The 20,833-nt window shown below is 36.6% G+C and overlaps 1 protein-coding gene across 1 annotated transcript in view; it reads right to left on the reverse strand.

Moving 5' to 3' along the window:
• Positions 1 to 20,833, reverse strand: part of MCTP1 (multiple C2 and transmembrane domain containing 1) — a 258,485-nt gene that overhangs the window by 82,486 nt on the left and 155,166 nt on the right. Inside the window, exons 11-15 of the mRNA XM_057398378.1 lie at positions 17,998 to 18,100; positions 15,742 to 15,844; positions 15,280 to 15,381; positions 14,855 to 14,929; positions 12,899 to 13,018 (exon numbers count right to left, since the gene is read on the reverse strand). Of these exons, the coding sequence (XP_057254361.1) occupies positions 12,899 to 13,018; positions 14,855 to 14,929; positions 15,280 to 15,381; positions 15,742 to 15,844; positions 17,998 to 18,100 (503 nt within the window). The remainder of the gene's footprint in view (positions 1 to 12,898; positions 13,019 to 14,854; positions 14,930 to 15,279; positions 15,382 to 15,741; positions 15,845 to 17,997; positions 18,101 to 20,833) is intronic.

A 20,833-nucleotide genomic window follows, 5' to 3' on the forward strand; every position in this document is an offset into this window, starting at 1 on the left:
AGCAGAGACTAGATTCATCACAGAGCAAGTAGATGGTCCTGTACTTCAGAGATGCAAGGGCGTGTTGGTTCTACCATGCAGACCTTGAAGCAGTCTCAAAGAAGTGCCGTATTTGTCATTGCCTGGCAGACGATGGAATTTAATTAGTCTATAACCACATTTTAGAGCACAGTCAGCCTGTTTTGAAGCAGTCCTCCTGCATTAGAATTCTTCCGGGGTTTTGGTTTACTTTGCTCTCTGTAAACTGGAGTGGAATATTCGTGGTTTTAATATAAAAAGTGTGAGAAAGAGTGGATGCCTGCAGAAAACAGAATAAATACCAGCCCTGGAGTACCACAGTGCACTGTCATCAGCTGTCGAGAGGTTACCTATGAAAAACCCTGGCCAGTGATGCAGCAGAGGATTCATTACACTGACTGGCAAATGACAGGAGTGTTCAAATCAGGAAATAAACTGAGATGAGTTTTATTTCCACCCAGAAATCACAAACTCTCTGATCAGCCTTTTGCCTTCCCTGCAAAGCGCTTGTGGCATGACATTGAGAGAAACATAGCAGCAGGAATGCTACCCATGTTTATAAAAATAACTGCTACAACTCTCAGCTCTAGTTTTCACAGACACATTTTGCTCTGCCTGCATCAGAATCCAGAGTCATCTTTGGTCCTACCAAGTGAAGGCACCTGATTTAAAACACCGCCAGCTACAGCTCTTAACTATCTCACACTGTGAGAAACAGTTGAATGATTTAATTAAAATAATTTAATTTAAATTAGGCGTATTAGACATTGTAAGTAAAGGAGCAGAGGGGTGAGTGCAGTGATCCAGAGGCAATGAAGCATACCAACCAGAGATTCCCAGGTTCAGATCCAGGGTCAGATATGCACTCCCGGCTCCCAGCTTTGGCTGGGAGTGTGCCTGGATGTGGCTGCCTCTGTTTTGGGGAGAATGTAGGGGCAGGGTTGTGTGTCAGGGGGGATTAAATACATTGTCACTCACTAATAACAGCTGCCAGATGATGAGAAACCACATCAAGTTCTTAACTTTAACTTTGCTAATCAGCAAGATCAGACTCCTACAAATGGATTGCAATTTCTTCTATTGAAAAAAAAAGGAAAAAAGAGAAAGTCTAAGGAGAAGTTTGCATTTTTACTACCTAATCAGGATGTAAGGCAGTGAACAAGCACACAGCTGTAAAAATAAACTTTGATGGAACAAAGTACTTGACTTTTTTTTTTTTTTTTGACTTGACTTCAATAGGACAATTTGCAAAGGCTGTTTTCCTATGCAAGCAGGACAAAGGCTTTAAACACTTAATATAATCTTATTATCAAATGCTGACCATAAAGAATGAATCAAGAAGATAGAAATTTTATTTAAGCATTTTGACATCATATTCCTCGAGGAAGTGGAACTTGAGAACAGCAAAGCTCTCCTACATTTACTGGGAGAAAGGGAAAAAAAAAATAACTTTGTAGAAAAAGATCTGAATAGCCTTTACCGTGACCTGCTTTACCAACTGGGTCAGCTGTTGGCCAAGGCAAAATATCTACATTCACTTTCCAGATACTTTTTTCCTCCATATTCTCCACAGAGACAGAAACCTTACTTCTTCAGTGCTACTTTTAAAGTAAATTCAAAGCAGTTGGTTAATGGCAAGGCCACAATGATTTATTTTTTCCTTTAACCTATGACTCTGATAAGGCTGCTTTCAAAAATGTAATGGTTACCCAAGCCGTTTATGGCTTTAACAAACCCTTACTTCTGCCCCCTCCTCCACACAATGCAGGCTCTATTTGCACCCATGTGATACTAAATTACAGATAAAGTTACAGCAAATTTGTTTTCTCAAAAAAGCAGTGAGGCCTAACATCTCTTGAGTAATAACAGCCCCGGCTTTCATTCAGAAGTAGAACTGGAGTAATTTTCCCCCAGAAACAAACGTTTCTCCCCTCCACAATGGAGCTGTTCTTGCTGGTTTGCAGGTGCTCAGGTGACAACCTGAGGATATCTGACCCGGCAGGACCACCCTGCTGTGGTCGGTCATGCCAGCGGTCTACAGCACTCATAAGCTAGGCTAGCGGAGGCCACTGTGGCTGCTACGTCAGGACGCATGCTTGAATGCATCAAGTTATAGAGATGGGTCTTGGTCATACCAATCGAATCGAGGTAGCTAATGAAAAAATTGAAGCAGCCTTGAAACAATTGAAGCAGCCTTGGAACAAAGCAAAAATACCTTTAGAGCTTAAAAAACCCACACAACCCACACACAAAGTGATTCTTGTCTGTAAAATGAATACTGAAACAATAATGATCTACCAGCACTCTGAAGTCACTTTCCAAATGCTTTAGCTAACAGACTGTGATGAAGAAATAACTTTTTAGTGATAAATGAATAAATAACTTTTTTTATGAGTTTCACCAGAGTTGCACCAGGGAAGCTTAATATCCAGCATTAAAAAAACTATTTAGATTGATTTGAATCTGTAATGCTACAAAGATAGCGACATAATATAGAAAAAAGCTCAAACAGGAGATTTCATCAGTTACTTCTTCTTTAAAACAAATCACTCAAAAATGTCTCTGTGTTTACTTGTGGTACCATTCCTAAGAGATAAAAATCAAGCACATTTAGGGAATAAGCACTAAGTGCCTTATGCTGTTAATCATTATCTTGGGAAAATTATATTTGTTTTATATACTAATACAATGACATTTTTATTAACTCATAATCCCTCTGCTAACAGTGGTGCTTTAAACCACTAATAATTAAGATGGCAGTAAATATTGAAAATACCTACTTTCAAATTTTTCAGTCACATTAAAGAGATACAGTATCTGCTGGTAATGTAGGTTCTTTAAGGGAAAATGGGATATTTTATACTGAGAAAAAAAAAATAACTTCTTCTTTATTAATGAAAAAAGGCTTAAATAATCATTAACACTATGCCTTAAAATATCAACCACTCATCTTCAAAGGAATTAGATGATTTTAGCTACTATTAATACACTTTTCCTGGAAATTGAAGAATTTGCCATTGGAAAATAGAGTTTTGAATATGTGTACCTGAGAGATTTTTTCTCTCTCATATAGATTGAGAACAGACATATCATACAGGCTGACTTTATTAAGATAAGAGTAGTCCAGAAAGGAGCATCTGAAGCTAAACAGACAGTATGTACTAATATACTTAAAAATTGCAGAGCAATACAAGGAAATAGCAAAACCTCATGCATTAGTCCTACCAGAGCTAATACTAAAGTAGAGATTTACCTTCAGTTTAACATGTTTACCCCTCAAGTTATGATTTACAGGGGACATACTGAGTGCAGAGATATACATTAATACTGGCTTGATTTTTTTTTTTAATATTAAGTTTACCCAAATATACAGTAACACTTCCTGTAGCAAAAATTCAAAATATGTACTCAGTATATCAAAAGAGAATTCATTTTATCCATTTGTAAGCATTTCTTTGCTACCTTTTTATTTTTTTAATCAGGTTAGGATGCGTCTGTCTCTTGTTCATTAATGAGCAGTGTCTGCTTGCAGAGACCAGTCAATTAGAACTGGAATATGTCTAATCACAGCTACTACATGACTGCGGAGAGAAAATCATGTCTCCTATTCAGCCGGTGCTGCACGCTAATTGCCCAAGGAGTTCCAATTGCATAGTACGAGTTTTAACAGAGAATGTTGCAGAGCTAACAAATAGCTGCGAGAGCAGCGGTCAATCTCAAATAAACAAGACTAAATTATGTCAATTTTTTGCTTTTGCAAATCAGTGGGGTCTTCTTAGTGTACTTGTATCTCTGGAAAGCAGTTGGTATCTTGTCACTTCAGAGCTACAGTAATTGTGTGGATGTTATTCATGGAAATGTACAAATTCCAAAGATCTGCCATGCAACTCTAAGTCCATCCAGTAACAGCTACAGCCATTTAGCTTATAGTTACTGATTTATACTGATACATTTTTCCTCTTCAGTAACAATTCTGGTCATAACATTAATAATCTCTCCTGAATAACTGTTAATACTTTTTCTGGAATAAATAAAATCTACCAGTGAAACTAAAATAAATTATGCTTTTTAAATTAAGTCTCCCTGTTTACTGAAAATAATAAACAGATTCTGTGATATAAACAACTATTATTTTTCTTTTGAAAATTAAATGATTAAAGTAAATAATATAAAAATAAAAATGTTGGTTTTAGCAAACAAATGGCTATGAGGTTCACAGGCTTTTTATTTCAAGGTCAACAGAAATTCTCCTCTCCTGCAGAAGCTGAACTAATAAAGAGTGACACTTGGTAAAAATTTAACATTCCATCCACACTCTGAGTGTTTCATGTATTAGAAGACTACCCAAACAACGTTGTTTCCTGCATTAATACTTAACAAAAAGGATCTTCAAGGCAGTTTTTGTTCCTCTTTGTATTGCTATCACCTGTATAAAAAGTTAGTGTGCAAGACAGGCCATTGGAAACACCCAACTTTTACATGGCTAAGGCTCTGTGAGGGTTTTCTTCACAACTTTTAAGCCATTATGTTGGCCTTTAATTAAGAAATTTAAGCAAGCATTCTCCCATGACAGTGATCTGCTCAATGTGAATTTTTCACATCCTGCCACAAGCAAGTTTCCCCAACTGCGTCAATAAGCAGTTTTCCTAGTTTAGCTGTAAATGCCCAGTTCCTTCCTAGGACTTTCCTACATGAATTTGAGTGGAGCTCAGGAGAAAACAAAGCTTCTTGCACTGGAAGTCCACCTCAAGCTGAAGAGGAAAGCAGAGGGGCCACAAGAAAGAGGCAGAAGAATGACACAGTCAATTTCCACTTCAATTTCCTGCTGTTCTGATGGGGAACAGACTGATCATTCATTCTCCCTGCCAGTTCTGCTGGTTCTGGACACCATCATAAGCAGCATTCCTACCTGCCAGTGATTCCCAAGCAGTAAGCAAGCTTTCAAACATTCTCTGGTCCAAGCCAGACAATTTTGGAATGGGAAGCATGATACATCTTTCTTTGGCTAAAAATGCAGGATAAAACTGTACGTGGCAGACAGTCCTTTTTACAGAAAAGGGACAAAATTTTCCATGTCACTTTAGAAACAGCTTCTTAAGGGTGTTTTTCTTTACTTAGAAGGCTTTACTTATAACACCTATAAAATCAGTTGCTGTCAGTCACATAGCATGTGCGGCACCAGTGGAAACTAAGTATGCTTTAAGCCTTTTTTTTTATATCAATGCTCTGGATTTCAGATTCTGCAATCAAAACTGAAATTATAAAATTGCATGTCAAACAATATCAGCAGGACAAATATTTTTAGGACAAATATTTGAAATATTACAAAATTACTGTGTTTTCATGCCAGTAAAATTCAGCTATTGAAAATTACTTCTTCCACACAGGCACAGATGATCATAGTATCACATACCATCTACACACCTATTAAAGACGTGACTACTCTATAGGGATGAGTACACTGAAGATTTCTTAAGAACATTAGAAAGAAACCATTATCTTCATTTCTGAACAGGCTGTCCTTTCTGCTTCTTTGCTTGATTTTCCTTACTTGGGCTTTTCCTCACTAGTATGCAACATATCTTATTGCTTCTTTCTTTACTAGACACCCTTTTTGCAAAACATTGCATTACCTATTGAATGGCCCAGTAAAATCTGTGTGTCCCATACTTCTTTCACTTCGAAGGAAACCATTATAATACCTACCACGGCAGAAATAAAAAGGAAGTAAAACACTCTTTGTGACATGATTTTATAATGTGTCCATTTTTGTGTCACTCACAACTAAAAGATGAAATAGTAAGGTACTTTATAATCCACCTATGTGTATTAAAGTAATTAAAGTCTAAAAGGCCAAAATTTCCTACAACGACTGTTAAAGTGCAACTCAGGGAACACAAGGATGAAGGGATACACAACTACTTCCTTCTTAGAACAGCGTTACTAAATAATTATCCAAATTTAATATCAGTGCTATCTTGAATATTTTATATCCTGAAGAGTTTTGTGCACTCAAGAGGAAAGTCAAGTAAGTATACTTGATGCAGTGCAATCCCTTTCTGGATATGTAACCATGCTGGGTTCAGTGCAACCATCCTGCAACATTTCCAGTGACACCAGGCAGCTGGGAATTGTCTTGCACAATTTGCATTATGGGAAACGTACTTCAGAGCAAGACTGCAACTCATGTGAATTGGCTGCCTGGAGTTCAAGTCACTTCACTGCCCTAAAAGGAAATCTAAGCTCTGATAATCAAAAACTTTCAGTGCAAAGTTTCAGTTTTCTAAGAAGGGAGAAGAGGAAAACAGATGGGAAGAATGGCCTAGTAGTGAAGGGAAAAGTCCAAGACTTGGGACACTGATGCTGTAGGCTGCTGTGTATTTCCTGTTTGAGAAATCATAAAACAAGGAAGGTATTTCCCCACACTGCACAGCTAGTTTTGAGATGGAACACTTTAAGATCATGAAGAATTTAGAATGGAATACAGGTAAGTACCTAAAAATAGATATAAAGGTAAAATAAACACCCAAGGGAGCAATTAAAGTGCCTGAAGGTAGAGCTGGTGTTGCTTTAGACACCACAGGGTGGGTACCCCAGTTACCTGGATGGTGATGGTTGAAGTGACACAGAACCTAAGACAGACACATACCTCCCTGGAACAGCAGCTGGTAGCGCACAGGATGCTCGAGGTTACTGAAAAAAGCACCAAGCCTGCACTTAGGCAATGAATCACACCATTAAACTCGTTTAGCAAGTATTGCATTCACTCCATGAAGGAAGAGAAATGGAAGTGATTTATAAAAAAAAAAAAAAAAAAAGAGAAAATTTACATATAAAAATATTACCCAGTCTTTCTGTGTGCCCCATTTACAAACACACAATGTTTCAAACACAAGACATAGACTGATGACACCAAGCATCATTCTACACTGGCATCATTCCTCAGTTTTAAAGATAAGTACAGAAGGCTTTTTTAATCACTGCTGCTGCTGGTATGTTCTTTAGTTATGACTGGTTAATGGCTTTCAGGATTTCAATGGTCAGATATACCAGGATCCGCTCTTTTTTTTTCTTCCCTATACCACTTTCTAAAACCTGGCCCACAGTATAGCTAAGTGCTTCAGAGAGCTCAAATCCCACTGTATTTCTGCAGTAGTCTCACATTAGTTCTTCTGATCTATAGAAAATCAGGAAAGAGGAAACAGGATTTAGATTACTTTTTGTCTGCTTTACTTCTGCGGAAAAAAACCCCAACAAAAACGAGAAAAAGCACAGCAGTCTGGTCTACTTCATTCTCTTTCTTGCTGGTGAAGATACATGACAAAAGCTCAAAGACTCTTGCACATGTGTGCGACCTGCATCAGAAATGAATCTTGTATCTGGCCTTGCCACTGCCATGACACTTTACCTCTGAAAATCTCCCCTTCAAGAACAGGCAGTTTTGACAGCAACAGGAATTTCTGGAAAGGTTTTTTTCAGAATGCAATACATTTTTTGCAACTACCTCACCAGCATTTCTTCCAATTTCAAATTCTAGACAACAGGTGGCAAAGACAACATGATGGTCCACTGAACAGCAGGTTCAGTAAAAAGCAATTTGAAGGTGTTTACTTTATGTCCTCAATAATGCTATCAACAGTGGCAAAATACATGCACTCTCAAATATATCTGCAAAATTCTGATTCTCCTACAGTGTGGAAAAAAAAGGTAAATATCTAGTAGCTAACACAAGCACATTTCCCCTCCTGATGGCACCCACACTCCCAAAACATAATCTGCCCTTCAGCCTTGAGTGAAAGTTACTTCTAAAATACATAGTAGTGATCACCTTCCTTCTTACTACGGAAAAGCTAAGTAAACTGACCAAATTACTTTACTGTCTTATTTCCTGCTAGGGGCCAGCCCTGTTTTTCTCCTGTTTCCTTCTTAGTTTGAATTAATTATCATGACACCACCACAACTAAATGGCGTATGTGCAAGAGAACCAACTGTTGCTAGATATGCTATTATGTCATTTTCACACACAATTCTGTAACATTAGAAGACAAAGTGAAGGTAAGTTAGACCTGACAAATGACCTGGATGCAGGGCAGGTAATTTTAGCAATATTTCAGTCTGAGAAAGGAGAGTATTTTCTGTGTGCATACACACATATAAAAAGATTCTGAGGAATATGAAGAGAAACAGGAGAATATGTTCACAGGAAGATCTAATTTGAGGATGTATTGAAAAGCATGCATGTGATCAGGCCAGGGTACTCTGCTTCTAAATGAGAAATGAAACAAGTTTATTTTATAAGTAACAGTTAAATGTTCAAGCAGGTAATTAAAGTGCTTTAGTGAGACCATTTTGGGATACCAAATACTTTGAAGATTATATATTCCCTCATATTTCATGTTCAATGTTCCTCTAAGTAAAATATGTTGTTCCCTTTAGTTAATCAGTTATGAATTGTACTTTAAAGGTAAGGGGACATTTTTGATAATGCACATATTAAACTTTTCATTAAACTACCAAATTTAAATTCTACCTTTTTGTGCACTCTGACATTTTTGTCTGGCATTTTCATTAATTTTGCGACATACATAAATGTAGCTGAAATGTTAACTGATCAATACTTTTTCTCTCTCATGTAGCACTACAGCAAAGCTCCCCAAGGACCATGCAGCAGTACAGAAATTAAATGTGTAAAATATCAAATGTTAATGTTAAACACAGCGGCACTTACTGTGTAACGACTGAAAAGGCTAAAAGAATTCCAAATGGACAGATGGTAGCACAAATTATCTACAATCACATTTAAAGATTAAAGTTTGTCCCGTAAAATAATTCATTGACTCAAGTTGAAGTGTGTCCTTTTACTGATAGCTCAGTTGTCCAATTATTTTTGTGCTCATTACAGTGAGAAATGACAGTATTGGAAAAAAAGTGTGCACACTTTTTTCCCCCTACATTGCACCCACTGACATCTGCAAGAACACAAATGTCTGGTCAAGAAGCTGATGGAAATTAGGCCCAATTTAGGAGACATTTGAGAGCCCACAGTAGATTAATCTAAAGAAAAAACATCCCTTTTTCCATACTGTAATAAAGTTCTTCAGCCTGACACATACCATATTAATTACTGATTTAAAAATATATAAAAATTAACTGCTAAATTATCCAAAGGTCTGTTTAAATACAGAAAATCAATCATACAAATTTACAGTGAAGGCTCTCTCTACTTATACCATTATTTTCCATTGCATTTACTTTCTTAAGAAGCATTAACACAGGCACATAAAATATTCTTATCAGCCACTAGACATAACAGGGCTATATGTAATATAATAAAACTGTTCTGGAACTCAAACACTATTTTAACATTGTTGCTATAGACATTTAAGAGGAAATATATATGAATAAACTGTGGAGAATATAAAACCTTTTGATGGTTCAAATCCAAAGACATATTCTAGCCAGAGCAATCTATGTTTCATGAGCTATTTACAAATATATTTGAATATCAGAAAAATAACAAATAATATGTCACAGTTAGATTGGCATAAGAACACAAAAAGTATTTCTGGGTAGGAATTATTGTTTTGCTCTGAATTACTGAGGCACAAAAAAAAAAGTGGAGTGAAAACCCTAAGTCATTCAGACAAAATCCCCAGTGGAGTTTAACAGAAACAGGTAAAACATTCTGTAGTTGAGGAAGTGCATCATCTGGAACACTAAAAATGTAACTTCTAGGTTTCTGTACTTCTAGGTACATCAGGTGCAAAACTAGTCATTGAGCCAGTTCATTTGAAGAGATTTGAGAAAGAACCATTGTCCCAAATAACATAATGGTTTGAGACAGCTGAGCTCTGGAGTATAAACAATCAGCAAGCCCCTTCAATGAACACATATAGTCTTGATGACCAACACTGTGACTCTCCAAGGAGAATGACATTAAAAAGAGCTGCAGTGAACACCTCAGAGTGCAAAGAGCATAAAGCAGGTAACTGCAGCATGTTATAGAGTCACCATATTAATGGAGGCTTTATGTGGGTTTCGAAGATGAGTCCGCCTTTCCAGATCTTTCTTATTATTAACAACTATATTTCTAGTCTGCCAGAATTTCCACCCCTGTGGCCTACTGTATCAGTAGCCCCATCAGAAAGTAAAGACCTGAGGAGAGATACAAGACAAGGGTACCTGTAATTGTAATGGCAGGAACTTGGGACAATGGGAGATCTGAAAAATCAACCCTCACACATGTAATTTATGTGATATGGCTGTAAATCTGTATCGGAATGTTATCCATCAAGGTATGTCTTCAAATCCAATAGGAAAGAAAAAATGGTTAGTTTAAAAGTTTACTTCTTGTACATTATTTATTCATCTGAATGCAGAGTTGGAATGCTCCAAAACAGCCTATTTCTCATCTGCTTTCTGGCACTGTTATTTCACTGTGATATTTTCTAACCTCTGGGAAATAACTTTAAGAGAAGATACAATCGGTATAGTAGTGAAGAGATGAAAATGATACATACAGGTAGAGGTTTTTTAACAGACTCTATTAAATTGAAGTGTAACCTTAATGTAAGCATAATTCAGCATCACACATGCAAGTGGACCACTCTCAAGATTTTTTAAGGGCCTACGGTAGCTTTGAAACTTCAGAAACCATCTAAATTCCAAAGCTTGGAATTCCATGATCATGATAGAAGTTCACACAGATTTGACTTGCCTAGAAATATCTTATCCATTTTTTGCCCCACAGAGGGATGTTTTGATCTTTGGAGAGAATAACACAAGGTTGAAAAGCACAGGATGCACTTTGGATGCAGAGCAGGAACACATCTGTCAAGTCTCAGCACTGATGTAGATATAATATATCTGTAACTGCCACAATCACCACATAGCAAAACAAATCCTAAAAGGAAACTAAGAAGAGCAGGCTTTTAATATATATATATATTTTTAAATTGTAAATATGTATATAAAAATAAAACCAGGAACTAGTTTCTACCGCAATACGCTAACTACAGCTCTCCCTGCTCAAATTCTGTGTTTTACATATTTCCAGCTACTTATTATGACACTGAATTTCTGTTATGATTGGAAACAATTACAGCTTCACAGCAACACAACTTTTTCTATGGCCACAGGACTGCACCATGAGAAAGAAATAATTTCACTAGCCTCATAGAATAAGATGTCTTTCTATTTCCCTTTCTTCTACAAGGAAGAAGTGGGTTTTCCATACCCATATTAAAATCAGACTTAGCCAGATTCATACTCACTAACAGGAGCAGTAATAGCAACATGAACATTTAAATTTTAAGTAGACACCAGCATTTTCCTATGAAATTTTGATCACTTTAAACTGAAATTATCATTTTTCTAAAGTAAACAGTAGCAAGTTCTTTAGATTTTGCACATATTGTAGTTACTACAGACATTAGTAAAAGTATAAAATCCCTGAGTGCTTCAACAGCAGACTTATCTCCTCTACTCCTGATGAACATTGCAACCAAGGACTGGGAGTGGGCTGCCATCCTTTCACAGGTTGGATGGTGCTTTGAGCAATCTGGTCTAGTGGAAGGTGTCCCTGCCCACGGCAGGGGGCTTGAACTAGAAGATCTTTATAGTTCCTTCCAGCCCAAACCATTCTATGGTGATGATGACAGGCTACAGCAGATTTTAACAAGTCCTGCAGTACAAATGGAGTCCTGCTAAAAGAAACTTCCTGCAAACCAGCTAAATTTAGTGACACACCAAAGTACGCCATTTTACTGTCCATCACAGCCAGTTCCACTGCCTGGATTGCTTTCTCCAGAATTGAGATATCTGAGCTTCAGGCACCCAACCTAGGAGCACTGTCACCAGATTCCCTTTATATTATTCAAAGCAACACCAAACCCATGTTCATATTCATGGTGAAGAGGCTCATAATGTCAGCATTAAGTCAACTTAATAAATTTAGATATTCCAGAAACTGTGCCCAAGCATACATGTTTACTGTTGGCAAAAACAAAGAGAAAAATAAACAAACAAACAACCACAAAACCAAATAAAGAAACAGAGACTTCGGTCTTGTTTGTAGCTCATACAATTTTGAAAGTTAAAATATATTCATTTAGGAAACAGGCGTTAACCTACAAGGATGCTTGGAATTTTCTAAATTTAACAGAAAAATAAAGGTTAATCTTAGTGAAGCTAATGATTATGGAGAAATAATTTCATTTAAATCACTAGAAATGAATTCACTGGAAACAACTATGATCAGAGCTTAATGACTACAAGATACTAATTTGTTTGCATTAATGATTTTAAAGTTGGTTTTGTTTTATTTTGGGGTGGTATTTTTGTTTTGTTTTGCTGTTTGGTTTTTGTTTGCTGTTGTTTTTTAACCAAGAACACTAAAGGAAGTGACTGTTTGGGTCCAGAGTTTTGTACTTCTAAAAAAGTTACACGCGTAACATATATTGATACGTGAAGGGTAAAATAACACTAAGTTTACATTCCTGATATGTAAAATAATCCATGAAATACACAAAACAAATCTTAAGAGTAAATACGTGACATACAATGGGGCCACACAAAATTTAATGGAGGTAATGTGAGAAGCTCAAGAATGTCATCCATAGTTCATGTACTGTATTCTGAATTCTATCACTCTTATTAGTACAATTATAAATCTTTAAAAAATCCAACTTTCTATCTTGTTTGTGTGACATTTTAAACTTAAAAATTGAAAAAAAAAGTGAATAAACATGACTTAAGGTATCTTCATAATGCAAACTTTAAAACAAATAAATAACACCCCATCATGTCAACACTGTATTATTTCCCAGTCTATAACACAAATACACCAGGGTCATTAACAATAATGTAAAGAAGATCATACCAAAAAAGCAGCGAGACTTCTTGAGGGAGAATCCCAGTCAAAGCAGCTGCTAATGTAGTAGGCAGCATTTATGAGCACAATGATGCAACGCTTCATCCGGATAAAGTTTCTTAACAGCAGCTATTGAAAAGATGAAGTAACAAAAATGTTTCAAAACCCAAAAGCTTCAAAAGAGGCTGACACTTATAATATTGTCATCCTTAGTTTGGGTGAAGAATGAGAAAAAACACTAAACTCTCAAGCTCACAAACTGAGAAGGATAGTTTAAAATCTGAGAGTCTTTTAAAAGAGAGAATTTGTTAGTTGTGTCAATTTATATTTGTTGAATTAAATTCTGACAAGTTGCTGTTTAGTTTCAAAAATCCACATAAAAAACTTCATGAATTATTTTGATATTAAGATTTTACTGTGCAGGCAAGACTTTCCCATTCTCAGGTATTCTAGCAAATGTTAGCCTTTTTGAATAAAAAGATGCTGCAGAACACTAAGTTGAAACCAAATATAATTACTGCTCTAATCTAATTAAGATCACATGCACCTTTTACATTCATTTTTCCTTCATTTTTATCAAATTTGTCTGCTGTGATGAAAATTTTGGCCACATGGTTGTAAGTATCTATCAAAGTAACTTTACTCACATACATTCAATCTATACAGATGAGACAACAGTGGCAGGTTTTAAATCAGGAAGATACCCTTAAATCCTCTAAAGCTGCATTACACTTGACCACAAAGAAAAGTGAACAAACCAGGGAATGATTTGTGTAATGGATATCACAGAAAATGCTAGTTAAGCAAGACATGCTCACCCTTGGAAAATGTGGATACTTTAAAATACAACCACATCAGTTATACAAAAAGTTTCCTTTTTTTTTTTTTAGCCTCACCCAAAGTGGTATTGTAGTGGGGTATCCCATTCAAGTTAATCAAAAAATCCCAATCAAATGGAAGTAGGTATTTAAAGCTTATTCTTCCTGCCATCCACAAAAATCACAATGCCATTTTCTGTTATGAAAATGGGGAGAAGAATGAATCTTGAATAAAAGGCCTTGCTGCTTCTTTGCTGGAACAACAGTACAAAATGCAGCTTTAGTAACTGCATTACTCACAACACTAAAGAAAGAAATATTGTGCCTCTTGAAATCTTTTTTAATGAAATGTATAATAAAAATAAATAAAATACATAAATGACATAAAATTAATCCAGCAGATAATTAAAATTACACTTAAGTCTACTAGCTTTCAGCAAAATAAAAACCAGTTCTGAGACCTTTGCCTTTTTCAGTACAAACAAGAATCTCACTCCCAAAGCCCAGAGAAAAGCTCAGTTTTCTCCATATAAAATGCATCATTTGTGGAACCTATAAACCTTAATCAAAAGTAGTTCAAGTAGAGAAAAAGATGTGTTAAATATATGTTACCAAAACATTAGAACTGTGTGTAGCAAAAGGGGAAAAAAAAAAAAAAGTGCAGGCGTGATTTCTCCCCATTCTGTGATTTCCTACCCACAGGACTCTTCGAAGTAATAAAGACTTTTCGTCTGCTTTCACCACTGATTCAAACCTTACTCAACTAACTTATTTAAAATTTGGCTAAAAGAATGTTGAAAGGCTCTCTACCCTGAAACAAATGAAGATCTTTCGGGTCAAGGTTAACAGCAAAAATTTATGCAAGACTTAGTTTACATGCACCTGTGCTATAATCTGATATGTGTGGAACCTGATGGTTTCAACTGTGTTCTTATTCAGGTATTTCATGGAAATTAAGCTGCAATTTATAGAGGAGACACAATAAACCCATGTATTTTGTTTCTGCCTTTTCCAGCCTATCATATTCTTTTGTAAACAGGTAATGAAAATGTTATTCTTTACCCTCAGCAGTATGATACCAGATATGTGGATGTGCACACTTGATATTAAGGCTTTCAGAAAGGATTACTGTTTCCTTACTCTTTACCTGTTTAGACAGTCTGTTTTCCTCTTCAATGTACTTCACTTCTTTGGGCATTAAGGTTCGTATGCTGGCTTTCACCTACACATTAAAATGTGTGTCAGTATTTCAAGCTCACTCACTCCTTACTAGTAACACATGCTTCAATTTGCAAAACCCACCAAGTTTCAAAGTCATGGCTGCCAAGCCTGTAAGCGACACGTAAGTGCACAGAGGCATGGACTGCTGTTCCATACGCTCACAGCAAAAGCAGTGGCAGCAGCAGCAACAAAAAGAGTGGGTGTGCCAGGCAGTGGCAGAAGAGTATTCTGTAGTATACATCAAGGTTTAGAGAAAATGAGGAATGACAGAAATTCTCTACAAATCAGGAACAAAAGCTTTCATGAAACTGAACTCTTTAGCAGTACAAAAAAGCCAAAGTTAAGACTTACAGCATTAAAAATCACATCTATTTCAAGATAGATGACCCCCTTTGTTGGCCCTGTCAGCTGCTTGTTTTTCAAGACGTAGGCTTTCTGTTCACCATTTTGAATCTGCAGGAAAAGGACATGACAGCCGTCTGTCTCGCGGTCTCTGCTGAATACACCCCCCCGGCGACCCCTGACCCTCAGCTGCTGAAACTGACAGAGAACCCAAAACAACTGTGGCAAGTCTGACAAGTACCTGTTCATTACCAGCACAGAGTCTGTCAGGAAAAATTAACTATCATGGGATTCAACATGGCCGTGAATTGAGTATGTTAAAATTTTAGTGTTCTTATTACAGACCTTGGTTGAGAAATGACAGACACAAAGCTGCAATTTTTTCTTTTTTTTTTTTTTAATAATTCCTTCCCCCCCCCCTCCCTTCAGCAGGAAAAATTCAGAGTGGTATGTCAGGTGAATGGAACTTACAGACAGCAGTGGTATAGCAACTTTGCCTAGAAAGTCAGCACTGCGATCGCGGTCTTCATCATAAACTGTCACTTCAAGCACAGAGTGGATGTCTTTAATATTGCTACAAAGGGAGAAGCACACACAGAAGAGAGAAGTCATCTACACCAGCGAGTACCAAAGACAAAAGCGTGAAAGGTTAGCAAAAAACATGTACCCATCTATTTTTGCAAGCTGTGGCAGAGAACAGAACTTAAGCACATGAAGCATCCTTCCATGTAATCGAAATGCTTTCTGAGGGCTGTAGTGGTCATGCTTGCTCTCTGTGAGGCTTTCTGGGCTGAAGTTTTCCGAAGGATGTTGCTTTAAATCCCCTACCTGGCGCTTTTGCTCTGTGAGCTGCAAGGAGAGCCAGCCCAGCGCAGCACAGCAGCTGGGATTTACAGCAGTCAGCAGCAGCAGCAAGAGCCTTTAGAAACCTTAAACACTGCTATCCTTGCAGCAGTTCATACTGCAAATACTTTGAAATCCATGGGCATGTCAACAGAAATAACCGCGAGCCACACGAGCATACCTTAGCCCTGACAACAAGCTCTTTCATTCTGAAATCCTTGCTTAATTGTAGATATACAACAGTCATTACAACAAATTGGGAACAAGCAATATGAAATGCGTTTTTCAGCTACTACTGCATTTTTTTTGCCTGCAAGCTCCACCACCACGCATAAAAATTGTCATTGTACATTGTAAACTCTCAAGTGAAAAATCCACATTCATTATTCAGAGAAAAAAAAAACAATACAGAATTGTGTGAAAGAACTCTTCTTTGAACAAATGGCTGATCCAGGAATTACAAATTCAAGCAAAGCAGTTTAACTTCAGTAAAATCTACACCTCCAGGTGAAACGGGATTACTAGCCCAAAATTAATTAACAAATCTGAGGATAAATAAAATGATCAATGCAAATATACACAGAAGAGAGGTAAAAACGCTGCTTGAAGGCTTTCTGAGTTTTCCTACTTGGTTAGTCTCTTGTCTTCTACAAACCTGGGCAATTTCTTATGCAGAGAACACTGTCCGTGCAGAAGAGATTGATTAGTTATTTGCGCTATTAGCAGGTAATTAAAAATAAATTAATGAAGAGTTTAATGTGGCTTTGTGGATACATAAGTGAGGACAATGTTAATAAGCTAATGAAAAGTACAACTGTTATGAGATTTTTTTTTTTTGTTCCCAGTTCATTACTGAGAACTCACTGCAGGGCAAAAATAGCTACAGATGCCAAATATAAGAATGATAAATATAGTAAAATTAAAAAAAAAGAGAAAAGAGAGAAAATTAAAATCAGAACAAGTTTTCAGATCACGGGCAAAATACAGTCTTTTCATTTATGATAAAGTGAAGTAAATACACAAAGCTTATACAGGCTTTGCAGTGGATTCTGAGCTGATTTCAGTAGCAGAGAAACCTACAACTGATCAGTTTTCTACTCACCGGTGTCACATTGCAGCCAGAGAGAGAAAAGGAGGCAGGAAAAAAAGGCAACTCAGCAAGACAGATACCAGGAACATTTTGTTTGTGGAAGACTTTTTTCTATTTTGCCAGAGCCTTTTGCTTCAATGTAACAGGAAAAAAAAAAAAACCCTGACCCAACAAACCAACCAAACAAAAACAAAAACCAAGAAACCCCCCAACAACCATATCACTTCCCAGTAAACTAAATGCTTAAGACTGCATTTTACCTAATAGCTGCATTGTGCTGTTTTGATGCTAGATTGTATTGTGAGAAGTGCAGTTGGTCAATGAAAAAAAAAAAAAAAAAGAAAAGTATCTGATCATAATTCAGGAAAGTATGAACATATTTATAAATATTCCTTTATGAAGTTACCTAATGTTTATTAAAGTTAACACCACATTTTAATGAAGGTCATAATCACAGTATCTTTTTTCCCACCCAACACTTCAGGGCCAAACCCAGTGCGATGTATTTGGCCTTGAAAACTTCAATGAACCTGACAGGAATCTGGAGTGCTCAGCCTTACTCACAGCTGGTTTCCAAGAAACAGACCTTGTTTTTTTACCTTTAAAATGGCAGCTCTTCTTTATTTTTGTTCATGTTCTTAATCCTCAAAAAAATTATTCAGCTGGCTAGTTTGGAAATACCAGTATGTCACTGCTTTCTTTCTTTAGAAGCAGCAGTAGATGGTTTTGACTCAAACATATATTCAATTCAAAACACCCCATCCCCCCACAAAACACAAAATCCAAACACCTACAATGTGAAGATTTTGTTCCATTCTGGATTGAGGTTCTTGTAGACGGTATGTGTCAGCAGTCTGTCATTGTTCAATTCAACTACACAAAATGGGTCACTTTTGCCTGTAAAGGAAAGTTTGGAACAAAACATATCAATTAAGAAAAACACCATGAGCAAGGCTTAGAGAACATTAGTTATGGGGGGTTTGTTGATTTTGTTGTTGAGGGTTTCTGTTTTGTTTCATTTTGTTTTGGTTGGTTGGTTGTCTTTTTTTTTTTTTTTTTTTTTTCATTTTAAGTTTTTTTCCTAAGCTGCACTGTTAATTCTTACAGGAATTAATTCAGGAAAAACCTATGGTCTGCATTATGCTCAAGATGACTATAACAGGCTGTTCACCTCTGTATTCTATTAATATTCCTCAGTAAAATAACATCTTTTTTGTCTTAAAAAAAACAAACCAAAACAACACACACACACACACAAAATCAAAAACAAACAGACAAACAAAAAAAACAGAAAAGAAAAATATCCCCATAAGACTTTTGGACAAAAACCCAGCATGTTCCTAAAAGGTGCTATGCACCCTTCTCAGACAGCCAACGGAACTTTAATGGTGCCAATTCTACACTGTTTGTAATGAAAGCATAATTAGAGCATTTTGATATTCCACATTATTTGGAATAACATAGCACCTACAATACTTATATCCAATGATTACTATGCCCTACATGTTTCATGCTGAACAAATCCTTTCTCCAAAATCAAAAAGCCTTAAAGACAGTCTCAGATAAAAGCCTAACACCAGAGAAAGTGGCCAAGTACAATTAAACAATGAGACAATACCAGCTGGAATGATAGGCAGTACTCTCAGCACAGCAGAAGCTCAAAAGTGGTTGAGATTTTTGTACACATTAAAGCACAACAAGGTAGCTTTGCATAGATTTACAAGAAGGTCCCTCAGCATGAAAGCCACCACAGGAGAAAGTATGAAGACGCTGCTTCGAAAATATAGTATATAGATAATGGAAGCAGTATCCTAGATTGGGTATGGAAATTGATTGACTTTTATTTTTTCCAATGTAATAAAAAAAAAGAACGGGATAGCATGCATGTGTCTGTCTGTGTGCGCCCCAAACATGAAATATGACTGCAGGTGAGCAGTGCTGATACCAAGCAAAGAGCAAGAAAAGTCGTCCTCACTGAGAGTTTTGGGGGAAGCCATGAAAGTTATGCTAAGCTTTTTCTTAGATATCCATGAGGCCAAGGTTTGGAGAAGAAGGAAAGTAGATGCCTGAATCTCATATTTAAAAACAGATAGGTGGTGTAAAAAAGGAGCTCTCTGCAGAGGGAGGAAGCAAAAGAAGGGAAGATAAATATCTCCAAAGTTTCAGGGCAACCCTGAAATCTCCTGGAAGGGGAAGAAGATGTTGTGAAGAAGATCTGAGGAACAGCTATGAGGGAAGGAGCTGTTACAGAATCATGAGTGATATGACCGTTAACAATAGAGAGGCAATAAAAACATTGAGAATTATGGTTAGAGTTGATATTTACCTTCTCTAGAAAACAACATACTGCTGAATCTTTCCCATTAAACCTGAAAAGTGACTAATTCATTACTCAGCAGAGATGGATATACCACACATCTCAATGCTCTCCTACTTTACAGCCCTAAAAGGTAGTAGGAAACTTTAAAAAATCATATTTGTTTAAGTTCTTTAGATTTCAGTATTTGAAAAAGAAAGACTCAGTTAAAATAACTGGGCAGAAGTGATAGAGCAGGCAAGCTAGGTAATACTACTTTATCTCCTTTTTTAGAGTATCATCAATCATATTTGCTTATGATGTTACAATGTTATATCTGCCTATTAATTATAAGCAGTGTCTTAAGGACACCTGTAAATAATGAGAAGGTATTTACTACATTCATTTATTTTCTGCATTCATTGACATGAACTTTTTCAATTATTCTCCTTTTAGATTCATAGGGATATTAATCACAGAGGTCCCCAATCAAAACAAAGACAAATGATTTTCAGAAAAGAAAAAAAATCCCCCTCTCACACTCAACATTCAATGTGCCCTCCCCCCTATAACTTGAAAACAGTTTGAGACCAAATTTGACAGAAAGAAATATTGTGAAAGGGAAAAAGGGAAGGCCCAAATATTATAGTTGACAAGTAGAAGTTTCCTGGTTCTGAGCATCTCCGAAACAGAGTACTGGTTTTGCCATACAAGGAAGCTATGAAGTTTTCATCTGCAAAGCCCTTCACCATTGCCTATGGGCACTTCTTCCACATGCTAAAACACTCATCACAACCAATCTGGGTATCTTAAAAGCAACACACTTCACTGACATATGGTATGCGCAAACGTTATTTGGAAACCAACCCAAATAAGTGAACATGAAAGACAAAGCCAGAGCAATGTACAAGTACTTGGTGAAACTCATATCCATCTGTCATCTTTAAAGTTCTCATTATTTTAAAGGACAACTGCAATCTTAACTCGCACTGACAGCCATGGCAACTTGCCGCATTGCAGGAGTTTTCAAAATTATGGGATCATTCCCAATGAAAGACTTAAGAGAGCACTAAAATATTAAAAGACATCATCCTTAGGTCTCTTTGGTCTCTAGCATGACCAAGGAGAATCTGGGAACTTACAACATATACGCATCACTGTACTATTCAAAATCAGGACTTTAAGCACAACACATATTCTAACCAAGGCAGATAACTTTTGTCTGGTTAATCCAACTAGCAGTTTCAAAAATTATCAATAGATAAATAGTTTTCCTCATTTCCTACATGTCCTCTGGAAAACTTATTGTACTTCAAAAGATTAACTTGCAAGAA

This window comes from Pezoporus wallicus, unplaced genomic scaffold (genome assembly GCF_028554395.1).
Source record: "Pezoporus wallicus isolate ANWC-B61680 ecotype Strahan unplaced genomic scaffold, APGP_CSIRO_Pwel_v1 contig_6580, whole genome shotgun sequence".
Taxonomy (NCBI): Eukaryota; Metazoa; Chordata; class Aves; order Psittaciformes; family Psittacidae; genus Pezoporus; species Pezoporus wallicus.